The sequence below is a fragment of the Hippoglossus hippoglossus genome, chromosome 3 (assembly GCF_009819705.1).
Source record: "Hippoglossus hippoglossus isolate fHipHip1 chromosome 3, fHipHip1.pri, whole genome shotgun sequence".
Taxonomy (NCBI): Eukaryota; Metazoa; Chordata; class Actinopteri; order Pleuronectiformes; family Pleuronectidae; genus Hippoglossus; species Hippoglossus hippoglossus.
In genome coordinates, this window is record NC_047153.1 from 17680087 (window position 1) to 17696024 (window position 15938).

The window sequence follows — 15938 nt, forward strand, 5'->3', positions numbered from 1 at the left end:
AAACAGTTCATAACATGGAGAGAAAAAGTCATTTCACTACATTCTCTCAGCAGAAACGACTCGTGCTTTGCTGCATCTTGATCGTGTTGAGTCATGCTTTAGTTATGTTACAACGAAATATGAGGTGTTGCACAAGACAAGACATACCCACTCAACCTGTTTTCTATGCAATCTGCTCAAACGCTTCATTGATGAACCATTATTTATCAAAATAATTGAATTGATATGGGTCATTCAATGGCAAAATCATTAGGAACTAATGAAGTCCTATATTCTGACCAGAGAGCTCAGTTATTCCGGAACCTGCATTCAAAGATGTTAAACATGTATCAGGGGAGTTTTCTGCAGCTTTGGCTTCTCCACCTGCAGACAGATTCAGGCCAACCATAGTGAAGTGTTACTCACTGACTCATTGCATGTACAGTGTTACATTTACATTTAGAGGGGCTCCGTTTTGTCTAATTTGGTACCACATTTGTCACTTCGGTGCACAGTAGTGTGTTGGTTATGACCGTTGTTTCACAGCAAGAAGGTTCCCAGTTTGAATCCCGGTTTGGTTGGGGGCCATCCTTGTGAAGTCTGCATGTTCTCTCCCCGTGTCTGTGTGTTTTCTCTGGGTACTCCGACTTCCTCCTACAGGCCAAAGACCTGCAGATTGGGGTTAGGTTGATTGGAGACTCTGAACTGACTGTAGGCGTGAATGTGAATGGTTGTTTGTCTCTATACTGTATGTTCGCCCTGCGATTCGCTGGCTACTTGTCCGGGGTGTATCCCGCCTCTCGCCAAATGTCAAGCTCACTCAGAGGATAAGTGGTATAGATGATGGATGGATGGATGTTTCACTTCACTGTATAACATCACATCAAATCTTTTGTCTCTGTCCAGTTTTTCCCAGATCATGCACCAGACAGTGAATGAACTGGCTCCCCAGTGTAACGTCAACTTCCTGCTGTCTGAGGATGGAAGCGGGAAAGGAGCTGCCCTCATCACAGCCGTGGGCTGCCGGCTGAGACAAGAGCTGAACAGCAAATAGAAAAAATCTCCTCGTGTCTCACTGTTATACCCCCCCACCTCCACTGTCTTTAACTCTTTCTCTCACCCATTGTCTCCTTTTCGCTCCCAAATGAAACCAGTCCACTCAATGTATCGCGCTCCAGTAGCTGCTTTAGTCTGTCCGCGTGTCAGGGCTAGAAGGAGATCGCTTTCTCCACTGTGTAAAGTAGCAGAGCCTCTATGTGGTAGTTAGATTGTTTTTGATTGTAACAATACACAAACTCTTAAGATTTTGGTTTTCTGAGGTTAAACTTACGTAGATAAAACACGCACATTCAACTCTTGAGAATGTAGGGCGGAAAGAAAAGACTTTGCACACTCCTGTTATGCTCCTATGTCGCCATCTGGAGGATCCCTCTGATAACTTCTGGTAACAATATCTGTTGCAATACATCAAGCACAATAGTTGCAGTAGAAAAGGAAAAAACTCAAAATCCTTGTTCAGTCGCTGCCGGGATATAAAAACACTGTTTTAGACCAAAGTCACCAACGTGTGTCTGCTGTCGGCCACTCACACACTGTAAAAAGGCATATGAGGTGATATATAAATGTGTAATGAGATGAAAGGGAATATTTTTTGGCTTTAAAGATTTGAACGTCTTTACCCAGATATAATACAATATGTTATACATACATTGATGCTATTTATTTTATTTTTATATTGGGATGTGTTGAAAAATGTTACTGTTGCAATAATGATGCACATAAAGGAAGCCATTGTCCTCGCCAGCGCCCTCAGACGGTACCTGTCCTGTAAATGTTGGAGGGAACATTCGAGGTGTCGCGTACTTGCTGAATGTGCACATTTGTCCTGATTGAAAGCATTAATCCTATTTAATGTATTCTACTGTAAATTATGTCCAAAGAGCTCTTGTATTTTACCAAATAGAAATGCTTTTGTTGGTACTAATCGCAGCTTTTGATCATTCGCTTTAAGAAGTACTGGCTCATCATCGCGGCGATGGCTCACCAGCCATGAAAACAGGAACGAGGTGCTAACACAGATGCCAGAGGAACAACAACGGCCAATCTGTATAACAAGAACTTTGCAATGGTGAAACTTTAAGGGGATTTTAAACATTCTGGAAATAAAGCATTTTCCTACACTCACTCCCTGTTTGCCATATGCTCCTACAAGTCAGGAGGGTGTTTTAGTGAAACTACTGTGTGGCTCATTCAAGTAGCACAGTTCTTACAAATTCAATATTTATTTTTCTCTTTAATAAATGCGTCTAATTAATCAGACAAGTTACTGCTACATATGATGTTCTTTGAGAGATGGGCTCATTTGATTTTTAGTGTAGGCTGGTTGCTTTTTAGATCTCACATAAAGATACTCCGGACTACAGTTCAGATTCTGGCTTGTGGGGAAAGTTAGCACCAGTTTGACCTGAAGCTAATACTTACAATAAATTAAAGCAATAAAACTGCAAGCTAGTTCAATTTGAATATACTGTGTAGATAAATAAGGTCAGCCTCTCCGGTAGGTCCTGAGCTACCCTGCCTTCACACACACACACACATTTTAATCTCTTTGCCTCTGTTCACAAAACCCGGACTAACTGTCCAACACTGTCAGTCGATCAGTCATTAAATAAAAACAAACCTGTGTCAAACTGACGTTGTCGTTCTTTGTACCAGAGAATCAGCACTTATACATGTATGCTTTCTGTTTGGTGATGGTGTTTGTAAGTTCAACTAGAATGGCTCTCAGTATAGTGCATCTCTCCGCCAAGGCCCAACAGTCTGCTTATGAAACCCAATTTCACACACTCGCATATATCAGCATTTTTTTGTGTAATTTTGCTAACAATCAACCAAACAGAGAAACGCAGACAACAACATAACCTCCTTGGTGGAGGTAAGACGAACATGAGCTCCAGCCCTCGTGTCTGTAATCATTAGTCTGACATGTTGTTGATAAAACTGCTCCAGCTCTAAACCTGAACCAGACCCCTGATGCTCTTTTAGCTGGGGGCAACAGACGTTAACAAAATGGCTATTACCACAGTTTAAATTTGAGCAGTCATGTGCGAAACGACAAAACTCTAATGGGATCTCTCCTGGATACTGAAAAAGTTGTTCGGTGATCACAGCATTGCAATGTTAATACCATCTTCACATTTATTAAGCACATAATATTATATTTTCATGTTGAATAAAGATCTTTTACATCGTCACTGTGTGTATTTTGAAAGTTTAAAGTATTATTATATTATATTGATATAGTTAAAAGGAATCAAAACGTTTTTATTACAATCTGAAATGTTAGCGCTGAAACACTGACAGGCTGTGTTCTTTTATTTTATTATTTTATTTTATTTAGATAATGACCTGACTGTAAATGTGCAACCATCACACCAATTGCATATATTTACATTTGCACTTCATCAGCATATTTCACATGAATATTCTCAGTAGATGTCAATGTTACATTTCACATCAGATTCAGTAGCAGCACTTAACAGTTAATCAGGACTCGACACTGACCATGAGAAATATTACAGATGTCTGAACCAGTGAAATCACAACATATGCGAGACACACTTCTTGACCCCAGACGACGTGAAGGAGATTTCAAAGACGTATTGCACTTTAAAGAGAATTTTAAAAGGTTGAAAAGAGTTTTCTTCATTAAAGTGAATAACCAGTGAATCACTATGTGCAGGACGAATGGAGATAAACAGGAAATAAAGGGAAAATACAGTTCTGGGTTCAGTGGCAGCCAAAAGCAAGAAAAACATAGAAAAGCAACAACAATAATGCTTGGTGCTGATGCCAGTAGAAATCCAGTAACCACACATTTAAGAAGAACTGTACACTTTCAATAGAACATCATAGTTAGCAGCTTTTCTTTAAAAGAGAGGGAAGAAGAAAAGCAACAGTGACGGAAGGATTTAGAAGATGGAGCATGGGAGGTGCAAGAGAAAGAGATGAAAGATGGACGGATTTATGTACAGACCCAGCAGCAAACGCCAACAATGCCAGAATCAGATGTTCTTATTAATCAGTGTGCAGATGTATTTTCACATGTTGATATGACCACGTTGGCATTAACAGCAACAGCTTCTAATTCACATAGAGTCGTTTATCTCTGTTATAAAAACAGGTTCATAGTCCCAGGTCACATGGTTAAGTAACACATCCATTCCTGTCCAGGTGGATGAACGTTGCCACAGTTTGAACAGCTCTGATTGGCTGTCGGTGGCCTCTTTGTGGAGTTCAGCTCTGCAGAAGAGCCCTGCTGTCTTCCCACTAAGGGTGTCCTCATCATGACTTCAGTGGTTGGCAGCTGCTGACTTTGTGTCATCCGGACTCGTCACCCTGTGTGTGTTGTACGCTGACGTGCATTTGTCAAGACGCACACAAGCGTCGCTCTCCGGGTTCAGCTCAGTTTTGATGTCTGAGTCGGGGGCGTTTGTCTTGATGGAGGAGCGTGAGTACGAGGCGCGTGTGTACGAGGCGTCGTTGCGGTGGCTGCGTGTCATGGTGACTCTGAAGGTGTGTGTGTGCTGCAGCTCCATCTTGTCCTCCTCCGACAATTTGATGAAGGGACACCAAGCAAAGGCGTGACGGAAACCAGCACGGAACCTGCAGAAAGACGGCAGAGTGGGTTTTTTTTCTGCTTCCTGTTTTGGGGGATGATGGAACTTGAGGTTTTCTAATTTTGTTTTACCTTTGGTTTAGACAGCAGTAAATAATGGGATTGTACATGGTGGAACTCATCGCCAACCAGAATATGGCCAGGTACACCTGGAGAGGAGAGGAAACATGAAGCCCAGTAAAAAGACAACACAGATTGTATAGTGTGGATAACAGGCAGGGGGGCAGCTGCTGACCTGCTGAATGTAATGTTGTTTATAAATGTCTCTGTTGAATGATCCCAGTATGAAGTAGATGTGGTAGGGCAGCCAGCAGAGGGCAAAGGTCATCACCACGACAACCATCATCTTCACCACCTATAGAGAATCACAGACTGATGATACATACCCATGTTACTGCTGTTTTTTTCATTTTCAGCTATTTGTTTACATGGCATCTCATTTTTCTTCAGCTCAGCTAAATCTATTCCAGCTTGTCTGAGCATTTTTATCAAAGAGACACATTAAAAGGGCAGAGTCCTTGTTTCCAACAGCAGAACAAATGGAAGTGTGTGTTGACCTTTCTCTTGGCTGTGATCTGGCTGTGGTAATGCTCTGTCGCCTCCCCTGGGATGTGTCCGCCCCACAGCGTTTGGCCGACCAAACTGTAGGTCACCAGCATCACCAGCAGAGGGAGGACGTAGATCAGCAATATCAATGCAAACTGGTAACTACAGTGGGTGAAGGAGAGAGAGAGAGAAAGAGAGAGAAAGAGAAAGAGAAAGAGAGAGTGAGATGGAAACTGATTTAAACAAATAAACAATAGATTCAGACGTTGGACTCTGTCCTCACTGATCATCAGCGGCATGCCGATATCCTTTTACTCTATTTTTATTTTTATTTAAGTTTTCCTTCTAATATCCTACTTTTCATTTCTGTTTTTATTCATTTTACATGAAAACAAAATACTTTGTTATTGTGCTATTGATCCTATTCTCATCTTGTTCTGTGGGTGGATTATGGAGGGGTTATGTTTTTATTATGTAATGCACTTTGTACATTCACACCAGTGGAATCTTTTTGTATTTGTGTGATTTCCAATTTGTGCTTGTCGATGCTCATGTCTCTCTGTGAGCACTTCATCGTTGGATTTTCTAATAATCCTGCATACTTGGACTCTTGAGTCTGTAAAACAAGAACGGTTCATTAGTAATTGTTTCATATTTTCATCCCACATTTTGTGAATGTTTAATAAGTGTCTTCAGCTGAAATAACAACCCACTCCATGTGCTGACTTGGACTGACATTTACAGGTGCAGACATAACTGCATACAAATACTTCTTATTTTTAGAAGTGTACTCACTCTGTAACAGGAAGTATCAGTCATTATGTGCTAAAGAGGCACACTAGAGGACATGAACCATTCAAATGTAATAACTGTGCTCTCCTATATGACAGGCTGTACACTGATCTGCAGGTGTTATGTTATAAATGCTATTTGAGTTAGTATATATATATATATATATAAATAAAATGTATCATGTCATATTGACAGTAAATATGTCAGTAAATGTGTCTTCCCTCACAAGCAGATATATGATGTATGCATGTGTGGAAAATAGACCGCTTGTTATTTCATGTTATAGATCGGCCTTGTTGTAAATGTCACAGTTTCTTTCAATTAATCTTGTTTATTCACCTCAGTTGATGTTTTCCTCCGTAATCATCAGGCCAGTTGACCATGCACACGGTCCTGGGGTAATAAAACCTGGTCACGCTGTAGTAGCACTGAGGGAAGGCCAATGAAATCGCCACGATCCAAATCAGAGCGATCCCGACCTTTGTGGAGGTGGAGGAGAGGCGGGGCTTCAGAGGGTGGATGATGGCCATATACCTAAGAAAGCAACGAAGGGTTTATTTGTGTACGTGTTTGTGTGTCTTTGTCTGCAGACGTACAGTCAGATATCTGATGGAACTCAGGGGAATAGATGTAAAGTGTGACTCTTACACCCTATGGCTGCTTGGAAATCTGTGTCACAGGTGGTAAAAAGACTTCTTTACCACGCTGAGTCAAGACATGATGGGAGGTAACAACTTAAAAATCTAATATTTTTACTTATGGCAATTTAAAGTTATTTCTGTGTTATATTTCATATTGTGTATTCAAAAGATAATTTGCTTAAACTAATAAGCTTTACAATGACGTCAAGATAAATAAATATCCCGTAATTCAAACTAATAACGATGTATGAAAGGTCTCTTGTCTTTAATTCAAAGTCGATTGTTTCAAGGCACTTGAAGAATCGAATGGGCAACAAGCAGAGACATAATCATGCATAAATCTGCATTTGATTAAAAATTCTAAAGATTTATTATCTGCCCATCTCTCTCTCTCTCTCTCTCTCTCTCTCTCTCTCTCTCTCTCTCAAACACATCCTGCATATTTATCATAGTGATTTTCATGGATTCCGAGAAATTATTTTGTGAATTAACTTTCAAGAGGAAGAGACTGAATAATCCTGAAACTGATATTAACTAAAGCAAATACTCATTGGTCATTTGCATCAAATGGTTAAGTGAAATAATGATAATAAACCAATAATCCTGATGGCCATGGTGACTCACCATTAATTTTAGACAAAGTAATTCAATACTTGCTTGGCATCATTGCTCAGTGTTATCACCATTATAGTCAAATGATTCATGACTATGAATCATTCATCTGAATTATTCAGGACTGACAGCATGGATACATTTGAAATGCTCTTCCTCTGTTATCTCATTTGTACTTCTATGGATAATCATACTGTGATCTTGCATAGAATGATTTTCATTTAAGATGAAATTCAAATTTGTTACAGCATCGTTTCTGGCTGATGTGGTTAGAACAGCTAAAGAGATCACAAATGAAAAATATTAATAATGTATAAGACAAGTGCAAGTGAAATAATAAACCATGAATCAGAAAAACACTGTATCACATAAGCACTGATAATCTCTTTCACTTGCTTTTACATCAACCTTATCTCTCACTTCTCCTTTTCTCTCTTACTTCCATTGACCTCGCGGTGTTTCGATTGGCACCTGTCACATCAGCCTCACATCTGGAAACCCCCCTTCAGGGTTGCTGTTGCTGCAGCAGCGGTCAACGCACGTCTCATGTCTCTTAATGAATGTGGATCATGTTTCACAGTTTACCTATTTACTGTGTGATTGAATCAGTTGCTCCTGCAGCTGATGACACACTACAGCTCAATAAAGTCACGTAAAGTGAGGATTCCACAAACTGGAAATTAATGGGGATGAATTGTCGCGTTGTGACCAGATATCCCACCCGGTCTGATTCCTGCATGTCGCGGCACATTCATCACTACACCTGCCCTGAGCCACAGTGAGCCAACAACGTCTGTCAGGAACACGTATAATAGAATAGTATTATCATCTCATGAAACTCTCTCCTCTGAGACAACTACATCACAGTGTATGTAGAGTAAGTTTTTGGATTGAAATGCAGCCTCATACATCATCCCTCTCTAGTTTAAAAGCTTCAGTTTGTGTCGGGAAAAGTGAGGTTCAACTCTGTGGTCTTTTGTGAGGCTATAATTACTGTTGTTGTGCGGGACTGAAATATATCAACTTTAAGTTCCCTTTGTGCATGCAAATGAGCGTGGTCCATAAATTTGTAAACACCTGCCGTCGAATGTAGCGGCCTCTAAAATGAACACAAGCATCATAAAGAGCATATTATTGACCTGCTGTAGCTTGTAGCATCAGATCGTACACGTTTGAGTGTGAAGTGTTAACTGAGTCCCGTGTTACAGACTGAAACTTCAAGCTCCACTGAGCATTCATGACATCTGTATCTTGTGCTGCCTGTTGACCCATACTGTATCTCCTTCATGCTGCGTTTTCATCTGTATGGGGGGGACAGTTCCTGCAGCTGAGGATGCTTCAAGTGAAGCTGGAGTGTCTGAATGACTGGCCACTTCACAGGGAGTTGTTGTTTAACTATTAATTAAATGTCAGATCGATCACATATTACTGAAAGCACATTTACAGTGCACTCTATAATTGAAATCCACAGACAGAGCAATGGCAGATGGTGCAGTAAAGATAATGTAGTATAGTTAAATGGGTTATTTGTTAATACAGCTTGTTTTCCGTACTGCTGGGTTGACTGTTTGAGTAGCTGGTCATCCAGCCCTTTTTGACCATTTGCATAATGCAGCTACTAAATGGGGGGTTGTTGGAGCCGAGGTCATTCTGGATGTAAGAGTATCAGCTTAATGGTAATGTAATTCTATTTGAGACAATTCAAAGTTGTAGTTGTTATGGTCTTTGCACAATCTTTCTTACCTGTCCACTGCGATGGCAGCCATGGAGTATATTGATGAAAACATTGCAGTGATGGGGAAAAAGTTCTGAAATCTGCAGTAGCCCAGACCAAAGTACCAGTCGTTGTGAAGTGCATAGACAAAGTTAAAAAGGGTGTTGAAGGTTGCCATGGAGACGTCGGAGAAGGCCAGGTTGACGATGAAGTAGTTGGTTACGGTCCTCATGCGTCGGTGAGCGAGGATAATCCAGATGACTGTGACATTTCCAGTGATGGACACCAGGATGATCATGGAGTAGGCTATAGCCCACAGAGCCACCTGAGAGAGGAGGAGAGGAGAGGAGAGGAGAGGAGAGGAGAGGAGAGGAGAGGAGAGGAGAGGAGAGGAGAGGAGGACAGGAAAGGGCAGCAGGACAATCAAAATTATAAACTGCCAAATTAACTCTGACAACAAGATAACAATAAAACATTATGTCCTAAATTGTGGATTGTAGATTTAAAATCACTGGTTGTGTTTTAAGACAAATCAGTCTGCAAGTGTTTGTCAAAATAACTTCAAAGTGGACTTCATTATATTTCAATTTAATTTATTTCACCACTTCCCATTATGTCACAGCTAGATTATAGACAACAGGCTTTTTAGGTTTTAAACATTTGAGGACTATATCCAACCGACTTCAACTTGTGATCTCTGTGTTCCTCTCACCTGCCAGTCTGGCTGTTGGAACTGATTCCCAGTGGTCTCGTTCCCGTCCTCCCTCCAGTCGGCGGTGACTGATAAGGGAAATGAAGTGGCCTCCGTGTCTCGCTCAATGTGTTGAATAAGACTGTCGACGTCCATGTTTTCCTCCCTGTTCACCTGCTGACAGAAACTTTCTATATGACTGGATGTACTTTGCGCGTCATGCGTAATGAGACTGACTGGTGGATCTTATACATGTATAAAGATGTGGCGTGTATTTCTACCTTGCAAAAAAAGACAGTATACAACAGACATTACCTCTATGTGACATATTCTTCCACTGTATGTGAAATAGGCTATTTTTCTTTTGGGGTTTCATATAAGAGTTGCTTTAATTCTTTTTTATTTTAACCTTCTTGAAGCCTGCATTTCAGATTTAAGGTCAGGTATTCATTTTCTCTGTTAAGGCAATTGGCTCTCTGAGCATCAGCAGACTCAAGTTAATAATCATGCATCATATCGCTCTTTGGCAAGTTTCACAGTATCCAGATAACCTTATCTTACAGTTTCAATAAACGCTTTCCTAGTACATCAAATAAAGCTCGCCACACTTGTGCGTTAATGACTGTTATTAAAGGAAACATTCATTTATAACCCAACGTGCACAAAGTCCATGCATTTGGCACACTCGCAACAACAGGGTAGTTTGGCTGTACAGTGAGCGCAACAGTGTGGCACGAGTGATAAATCCATGCATTGGAGAACCCAGGGGATAATATCTCACAAAGACAATATCATCACTTCACTGTGCCTTACCTCTCTATTCACGCGGCTGAGTGGTCAGTTGCAACATCAGTTTGTCCAATTCACCGCAGCATATGTCCGAATATTAGACTTCTTCTGCGCCATGGACAGCCAGGTCCATCCAATAATCCATCAAGACATCGCTGCTCTCTCTCCCGCCGTCACACACGCACGCACACTCTCTCTCTCTCTCGCTCTCTCTCTCTCTCTCCTGGAATGTGGAACTTGCTTATTGTGGCACAAGCTGCTAAGAGTGACGGAGACGCACAAACAGGCACGCGACTGTGCGCGTGGAGCTGCGCCAACTCCACGTACACAGGGGGGGGAGAGAGGAAGAGAGAGAGGAAGAGGAGAGTAGCTGTTGGCCCCTCGGTTTCCACTTATAAAATGCTGCAAAAATAACTGTTGGCGTGTTAACGTGAGAGAGAGAATGTGAGAAAATGCAAAAATAGTCAATGGAATATTGGAGGAGAGAGATGTAATTGAATTGGTTTTGCATGACTCCGTCTAAAACAAGAAGGAAATGAAGAGAGAATGAGACTAAATTAGTGAGGTGATGAGAGAAAGGTGATGAGATCTGCAGACATGGATTCCCAGCTCTCCTTGAAATCTGAATCAGTTTTGTGGCTCTTACCTGTGAAACTGCCTTAGTCACTTCTATATGTGGAGTCATTTCTATTTCTTACTGCCACTTTTCCAGCTCCTACAAGATCCCTGAAGGCCTCTGTGGATGTTTCTGAGGTTGTGCTTGATGCCAACTGGAATCAGCGCGGTATCTATAGCCGACTCAATTCTCTCTCTGTCGATCACACTCAGACACTCAGACACTCAGCAAAGAGGTGGTCAGTGGAGCAATATTTTTGACATCGAAATGAGCTGGGATGTTTCCCACAGACTGGGTGTTTTACAGATGTGAACTGATAGCAGGGCTGAAAATGGGAATTATCAAGTCACCTATGTGTTTTCAGTTAGTCGCAGTCACACCTTTAGAGAAGCTGCTAGTGTCTGTGCTGTTGGTTAAGCCGTGAATTATGACAAAACACTGTGAAGATAAATAAAGGTATTAAAATATGTGTTTATGTGATTTAACTCCACGTGTCTGTGTCCTGTTGATACGTGTTATATGTGTACCCTACCCATATCCAATTATTTCCTATCCTATCCTATCCTTCCTATCCTATCCTATCCTATATCTATAGAACCTTAACCAAGCCTATGCCTACGAAAACATCCAGTAAACCCACTTCTTCAGACAAAAAGCAGAAATAATGGGTTGCCAAAGGTTTCAGCACTGAGGACATCACTCAGTCGTCTCTATGTATTGATTGACAAATCCTTCAGCCCCACAGCTGTTAGATGCTCTCTGTGCCACGGTTATAAAGAATCAGACCCTGTGGTCTATCACAGTAGAGACAAATAGTGCTTTCACAACTGACTTGCAAAGGGTTTTGAGGAAAATCATTAAATTAATGGCAGTTTTGGTGGTGATGACGCAGATCTTCTGTGCAGAAGATGAGAGATTGATCACAATGATGATGAGAATGCTTCTCGTTCAGGCGCGAAGAGCACCAGTGGTAATTATGCTGATGTTCTGACTAGCAGCTATGACAATCCACCCGCACCAGCAGCAGCAACTGACTGTCATGATGGGGCCAGAGACATTACTCTCCACTGCTTCTACATTCTGTACTGATAATACAAACACTAATTGCCTGTTGCCAAGACAGACCTTCAGCCTCCATTTCTTTAAACAGCATAGATGCAGCCACCATCAGACCCGTTGATGGCCTAAAGACTGGCCCTGATGGAGCCCACTGGAAGAAGGAAAATTCTTCTGCAGAGTGAGGGAGCGAGTGGTTTCCTTCTTTAAAGAACTGGTCTGAATTTAGCACAGCGCCAAGCCCCCTAACTTCATTCACTGTCATTCTTATAATATTAAGTCTAGTTAGCTAGAGTTAGGCCCAGACTGACATTCATAAGAGAATGAAGTTAGGGGAGAGTGGGCTCAGCTTTCCAGTGGATAACTCTTCCACCTCATAGCAATACATTTCTGGGCCTGCTGGTCAGGCTGATGGGCTGGTCTGTGTCTGTGCCTTTTCTGTGTCTATTTGTATATGTGACATCCCCCCGGCATAATTACCTCACTTCAACCATGACAGCTCGAGGTCTGGTTCAGAGCCGGGGCTTAATCTCAAACCAGTTCTTCATGTTTCGACAGCCAGAGATCCCAGCTCTCGGCCAGGAAAACTGGTTCAAGAGCAACAATAACACTTTGCTAGTCTAGAAATGACAGCTGTTGCCGATACCTCTCTTTCCTACTGTTATATATTTTCTTGTACTTTCTGTTGCTTTTATATTTCACCCAACTACCACTTTGTTTTCTGTTGTACATTACATTTGTACTCTTTTTGTGTGTCTCCTCCCTCCTGCTCTGTGTGAACCTCCCTCTCTGGGGTAATCAGCATGTGGCCTGTGTTCACAAGTGTTTGAACAGCAAAGAGTGGATAGCGGCAGTCTGATCTCATTCAGCTGGGCTCATTCTGTCTTTTTTTTCTGTTGTGTGTGTACAGTATGAACTGCATGTGTGTACTTTCACATGCATACAAACCTTTACTGGCCAGCAGGGCCCTGGGGAAGGGCACATTGAAGGGTAAAGGCAGGGGAATTCAAAGTTTCTACCAAGGTGGTATAATGCTGCCTCCTGAGGCGCTGTGGTTAAAGGACAGTGGGGACAGTGGGGACTGACTATTCATCGCCTGATGAGGAAGGGAGGTGACGTATCTTGTCTACCACTAACTCGCTCTAACAAAGACAAATGGCTGCAAGAACTCACACTGCTCCATATCTTGGGTCAAAAGTTATACACTACAAAAAAAACACATCAGACTTCTGACATGCATTAATATTTTGCGAATACTAACTAGTCAGGTCACTGGGTACCTCGTCCAGAAAAATTGAAAGACAAACTAAAACAACAATTCTATATATATTATTGTCAATGTTAATCATAACCAGTCTCGTTAGGTTTTCAGAATTAAGAATTAAGTGTGATGAAACATGAAACTCTTTTGGTTCACTCAATTTTGCGTTGCATTGTTGTTGTCAGTCCAAGGTCTTTTCCCTTTGGAAGAAGATAAGAGAAGGCGGTGATGGTAAACAGGATATAATTGCACTAACTGGGTGAAAACAATGATTCAAGTGACTGAACAGCAACTCACCAACACAACATGTGTCCTCAGCTGAACGGCTGCTGGTGAGAGTTGACTTTAGCCAATGGTGGAGACACGGGTGTGGCAACAGGGTAGGGAAAGGAGGCAATTTTAATATGTTTGTGTCTGACAACCCCCTTAATTTCCTTGATTGTCTTTGTACAGAGGACTGCATCAACACTGTGGTCAGAGACCACTTACTGAGGCCCCATGGCACAGTTTTCACCCAAAAGCTTCATAATGGTAAAGGTTAGGTTGAAGACTAGAATGTCTAAATGTGTGTGCAGTGTCATTAGTCCAACATGTGTGTGGTGGTTTAATGTGGGGCCCTCCAGGTTCCTTTTGCCTTAAAATCCCTTCAACGCTCCTGGCTGGAGACACAGTAAGGGAGGCCCCTGGCTATACACAGCCCAGTGATGCTGCCAGTCGTTTGGTTGTACCAGGACCATAAAATGTCTTTTGTGGTCTATGGCTGTATATTCATAACACTTTGCACACTCTGTTCGAATCGGACCTACATGTGATATAACTAAACAGCGTTCGAATCAAACACAACCCTATCAAAATACCTCACTAGATTTATATTTGTGAGCTTTTATACTGCACAGAATTCAGGGCAAAACTTGCACCATAACACTGCAATGTACTAATGGTGCATGTGTTTTATTGATCCATGTGTGATTAGTGGGATTCAGAAGTATTATTCTATTTACCAGTAACAGAGCAGCTGGTGAGTGTAACGCGTGGAAGTCAGAAATTCAATAAGTGCACATTTTGGCTTTTTTATCTGAGGGTTTTATTGGATGTTTCTCTGTGCCTCTATTATAATTCACCACCAGGGGGCAAAATTACATGTTATGGGCATAGAAAGTGGATGGTTTTAAATGGTTATGGAATCAATAAAGTCTGTCATACCAGTTCTGTATGGGCACAATTGATCAATTAAAGATGTTTCATTAGCTGTTTCATATACAAGATTGCACAAATGGAACCTATATTAAATATATCTGGTGTGCTTCAAGCTAGTTTGTAAATCTTAATCATTACTTTCAGCAGACTGAAACCAGATCAGGAAAACGTCATTCTATTAAAGAGAACCCACACCCCAATTTAAAGAGAAAAATTTACTCCGTATTATTTGTTGTAGAAGCATTGTTTTTAAGTCATGATTTCTGTGTAGATGTCATCAGGCTGGGGACTCTTGTCAAACATGTCCGGTTTGGAGTCAATTGGACCATGTATGTCCGAGATACAAGAACCTTGTGTTTTGATGGGGATTCGAATGCCAAGCAGCACTGTGCGAGCCCGAGCACTTGCGAACCCGGGACCTGATGGGGCAGCGGGGGAGGGCGGTCGGGGAACGGGCCCAGTGGAGAGGCATCCACGGCCTATATTATTATTCAGTGTCATTTAAGAACCCCATAATAATTCATTAAGAAAAAAAGCACTTTAGTATTGTAACTTGTGCCTTGTTGTACACACTAGTTTTCAGTTACGCATGTTTACCATACTGCTTTATGTTGCATATTGAGTTGTGCAATATGATTTAAGGACTTTAGAATTGAACGTATTATATTATTACTTCTTTCATCAGTCACATCACTTTATTATTTTATATACACATGTGCTACATTTAAGAAGCTGTTAATCCCCTCCTCTGAGGTAAATCTTTTCACCTTTATTTTAAATTTTAATTCTGTTTTCTTTAATTCATATTTTTTTCCCTTCAACCACTCTGAACTAATTTATGGAATTTGTATGAATGCATTTCTAGATGGCATCGATTTCCTTGTAACAAAAATAAGATGTTTGACAAGGTCATGCACATGAGATGTTTTTGCGTAATCCTGCGAACTAACAGACAAAGAATCGTGGTTGAAAAAATAACCTCCTTGGCGGAAGTAATTATCTGTGTATATCTTTTTGTGCATAGGATGGAAGGTGATACATCATTAATTTTAACTGTTTTAATCACAATTTCTTGCAGTTTATACCAAAACTGTGGTTATCACATTTAGTATCTAACATCGTCTAACATTATCTAACAGGTCGCTTTATTTGCCTTTATATAGACTTAGATGGCTGTAATATCAAAGACACCTTGACAGTCTTTGACATGTCATGAAGGAAAACAGGGAATGAAGAAGAAGAAGAAGAAGAAGAAGAAGAAGAAGAAGAAGAAGAAGAAACAGTAGATGGACATATAATTGGATCAGAGACTTTATATTTAATAAGTTTATTCAGGTAAGAATTGGGACAGCTTTATCAGGAAGGT

General features: G+C 41.1%; 2 protein-coding genes across 6 annotated transcripts in view; one reads left to right on the forward strand and one right to left on the reverse strand.

Moving 5' to 3' along the window:
- The window catches only part of LOC117755419 (hexokinase-1), a 19860-nt gene extending 17126 nt beyond the window's left edge, over positions 1 to 2734 (forward strand). Inside the window, exon 21 of the mRNA XM_034575220.1 lies at positions 886 to 2734. Coding sequence (XP_034431111.1) covers positions 886 to 1033 — 148 coding nt within the window. The 3' untranslated portion in view covers positions 1034 to 2734. The remainder of the gene's footprint in view (positions 1 to 885) is intronic.
- tacr2 (tachykinin receptor 2) lies at positions 1295 to 12953 on the reverse strand. Of its 5 annotated transcripts, XM_034575267.1 has the most exons (10): positions 12595 to 12953; positions 10467 to 10759; positions 9675 to 9830; positions 8992 to 9287; positions 6335 to 6529; positions 5215 to 5365; positions 4893 to 5012; positions 4730 to 4806; positions 4319 to 4644; positions 1295 to 4278 (listed from the first exon to the last, which is right to left on the reverse strand). In XM_034575267.1, exons 3-9 carry the CDS (start codon positions 9807 to 9809, stop codon positions 4332 to 4334), a joined length of 1287 nt encoding a protein of 428 aa, XP_034431158.1. In that variant the 5' UTR covers positions 9810 to 9830; positions 10467 to 10759; positions 12595 to 12953; the 3' UTR covers positions 1295 to 4278; positions 4319 to 4331. The 5 variants fall into 5 exon arrangements, with proteins under 5 accessions (XP_034431158.1, XP_034431140.1, XP_034431120.1 ...); XM_034575249.1 differs by having other exon boundaries at positions 1295 to 4644; positions 9675 to 9827; XM_034575229.1 differs by having other exon boundaries at positions 1295 to 4644.
- Positions 12954 to 15938: the final 2985 nt, after the last annotated feature.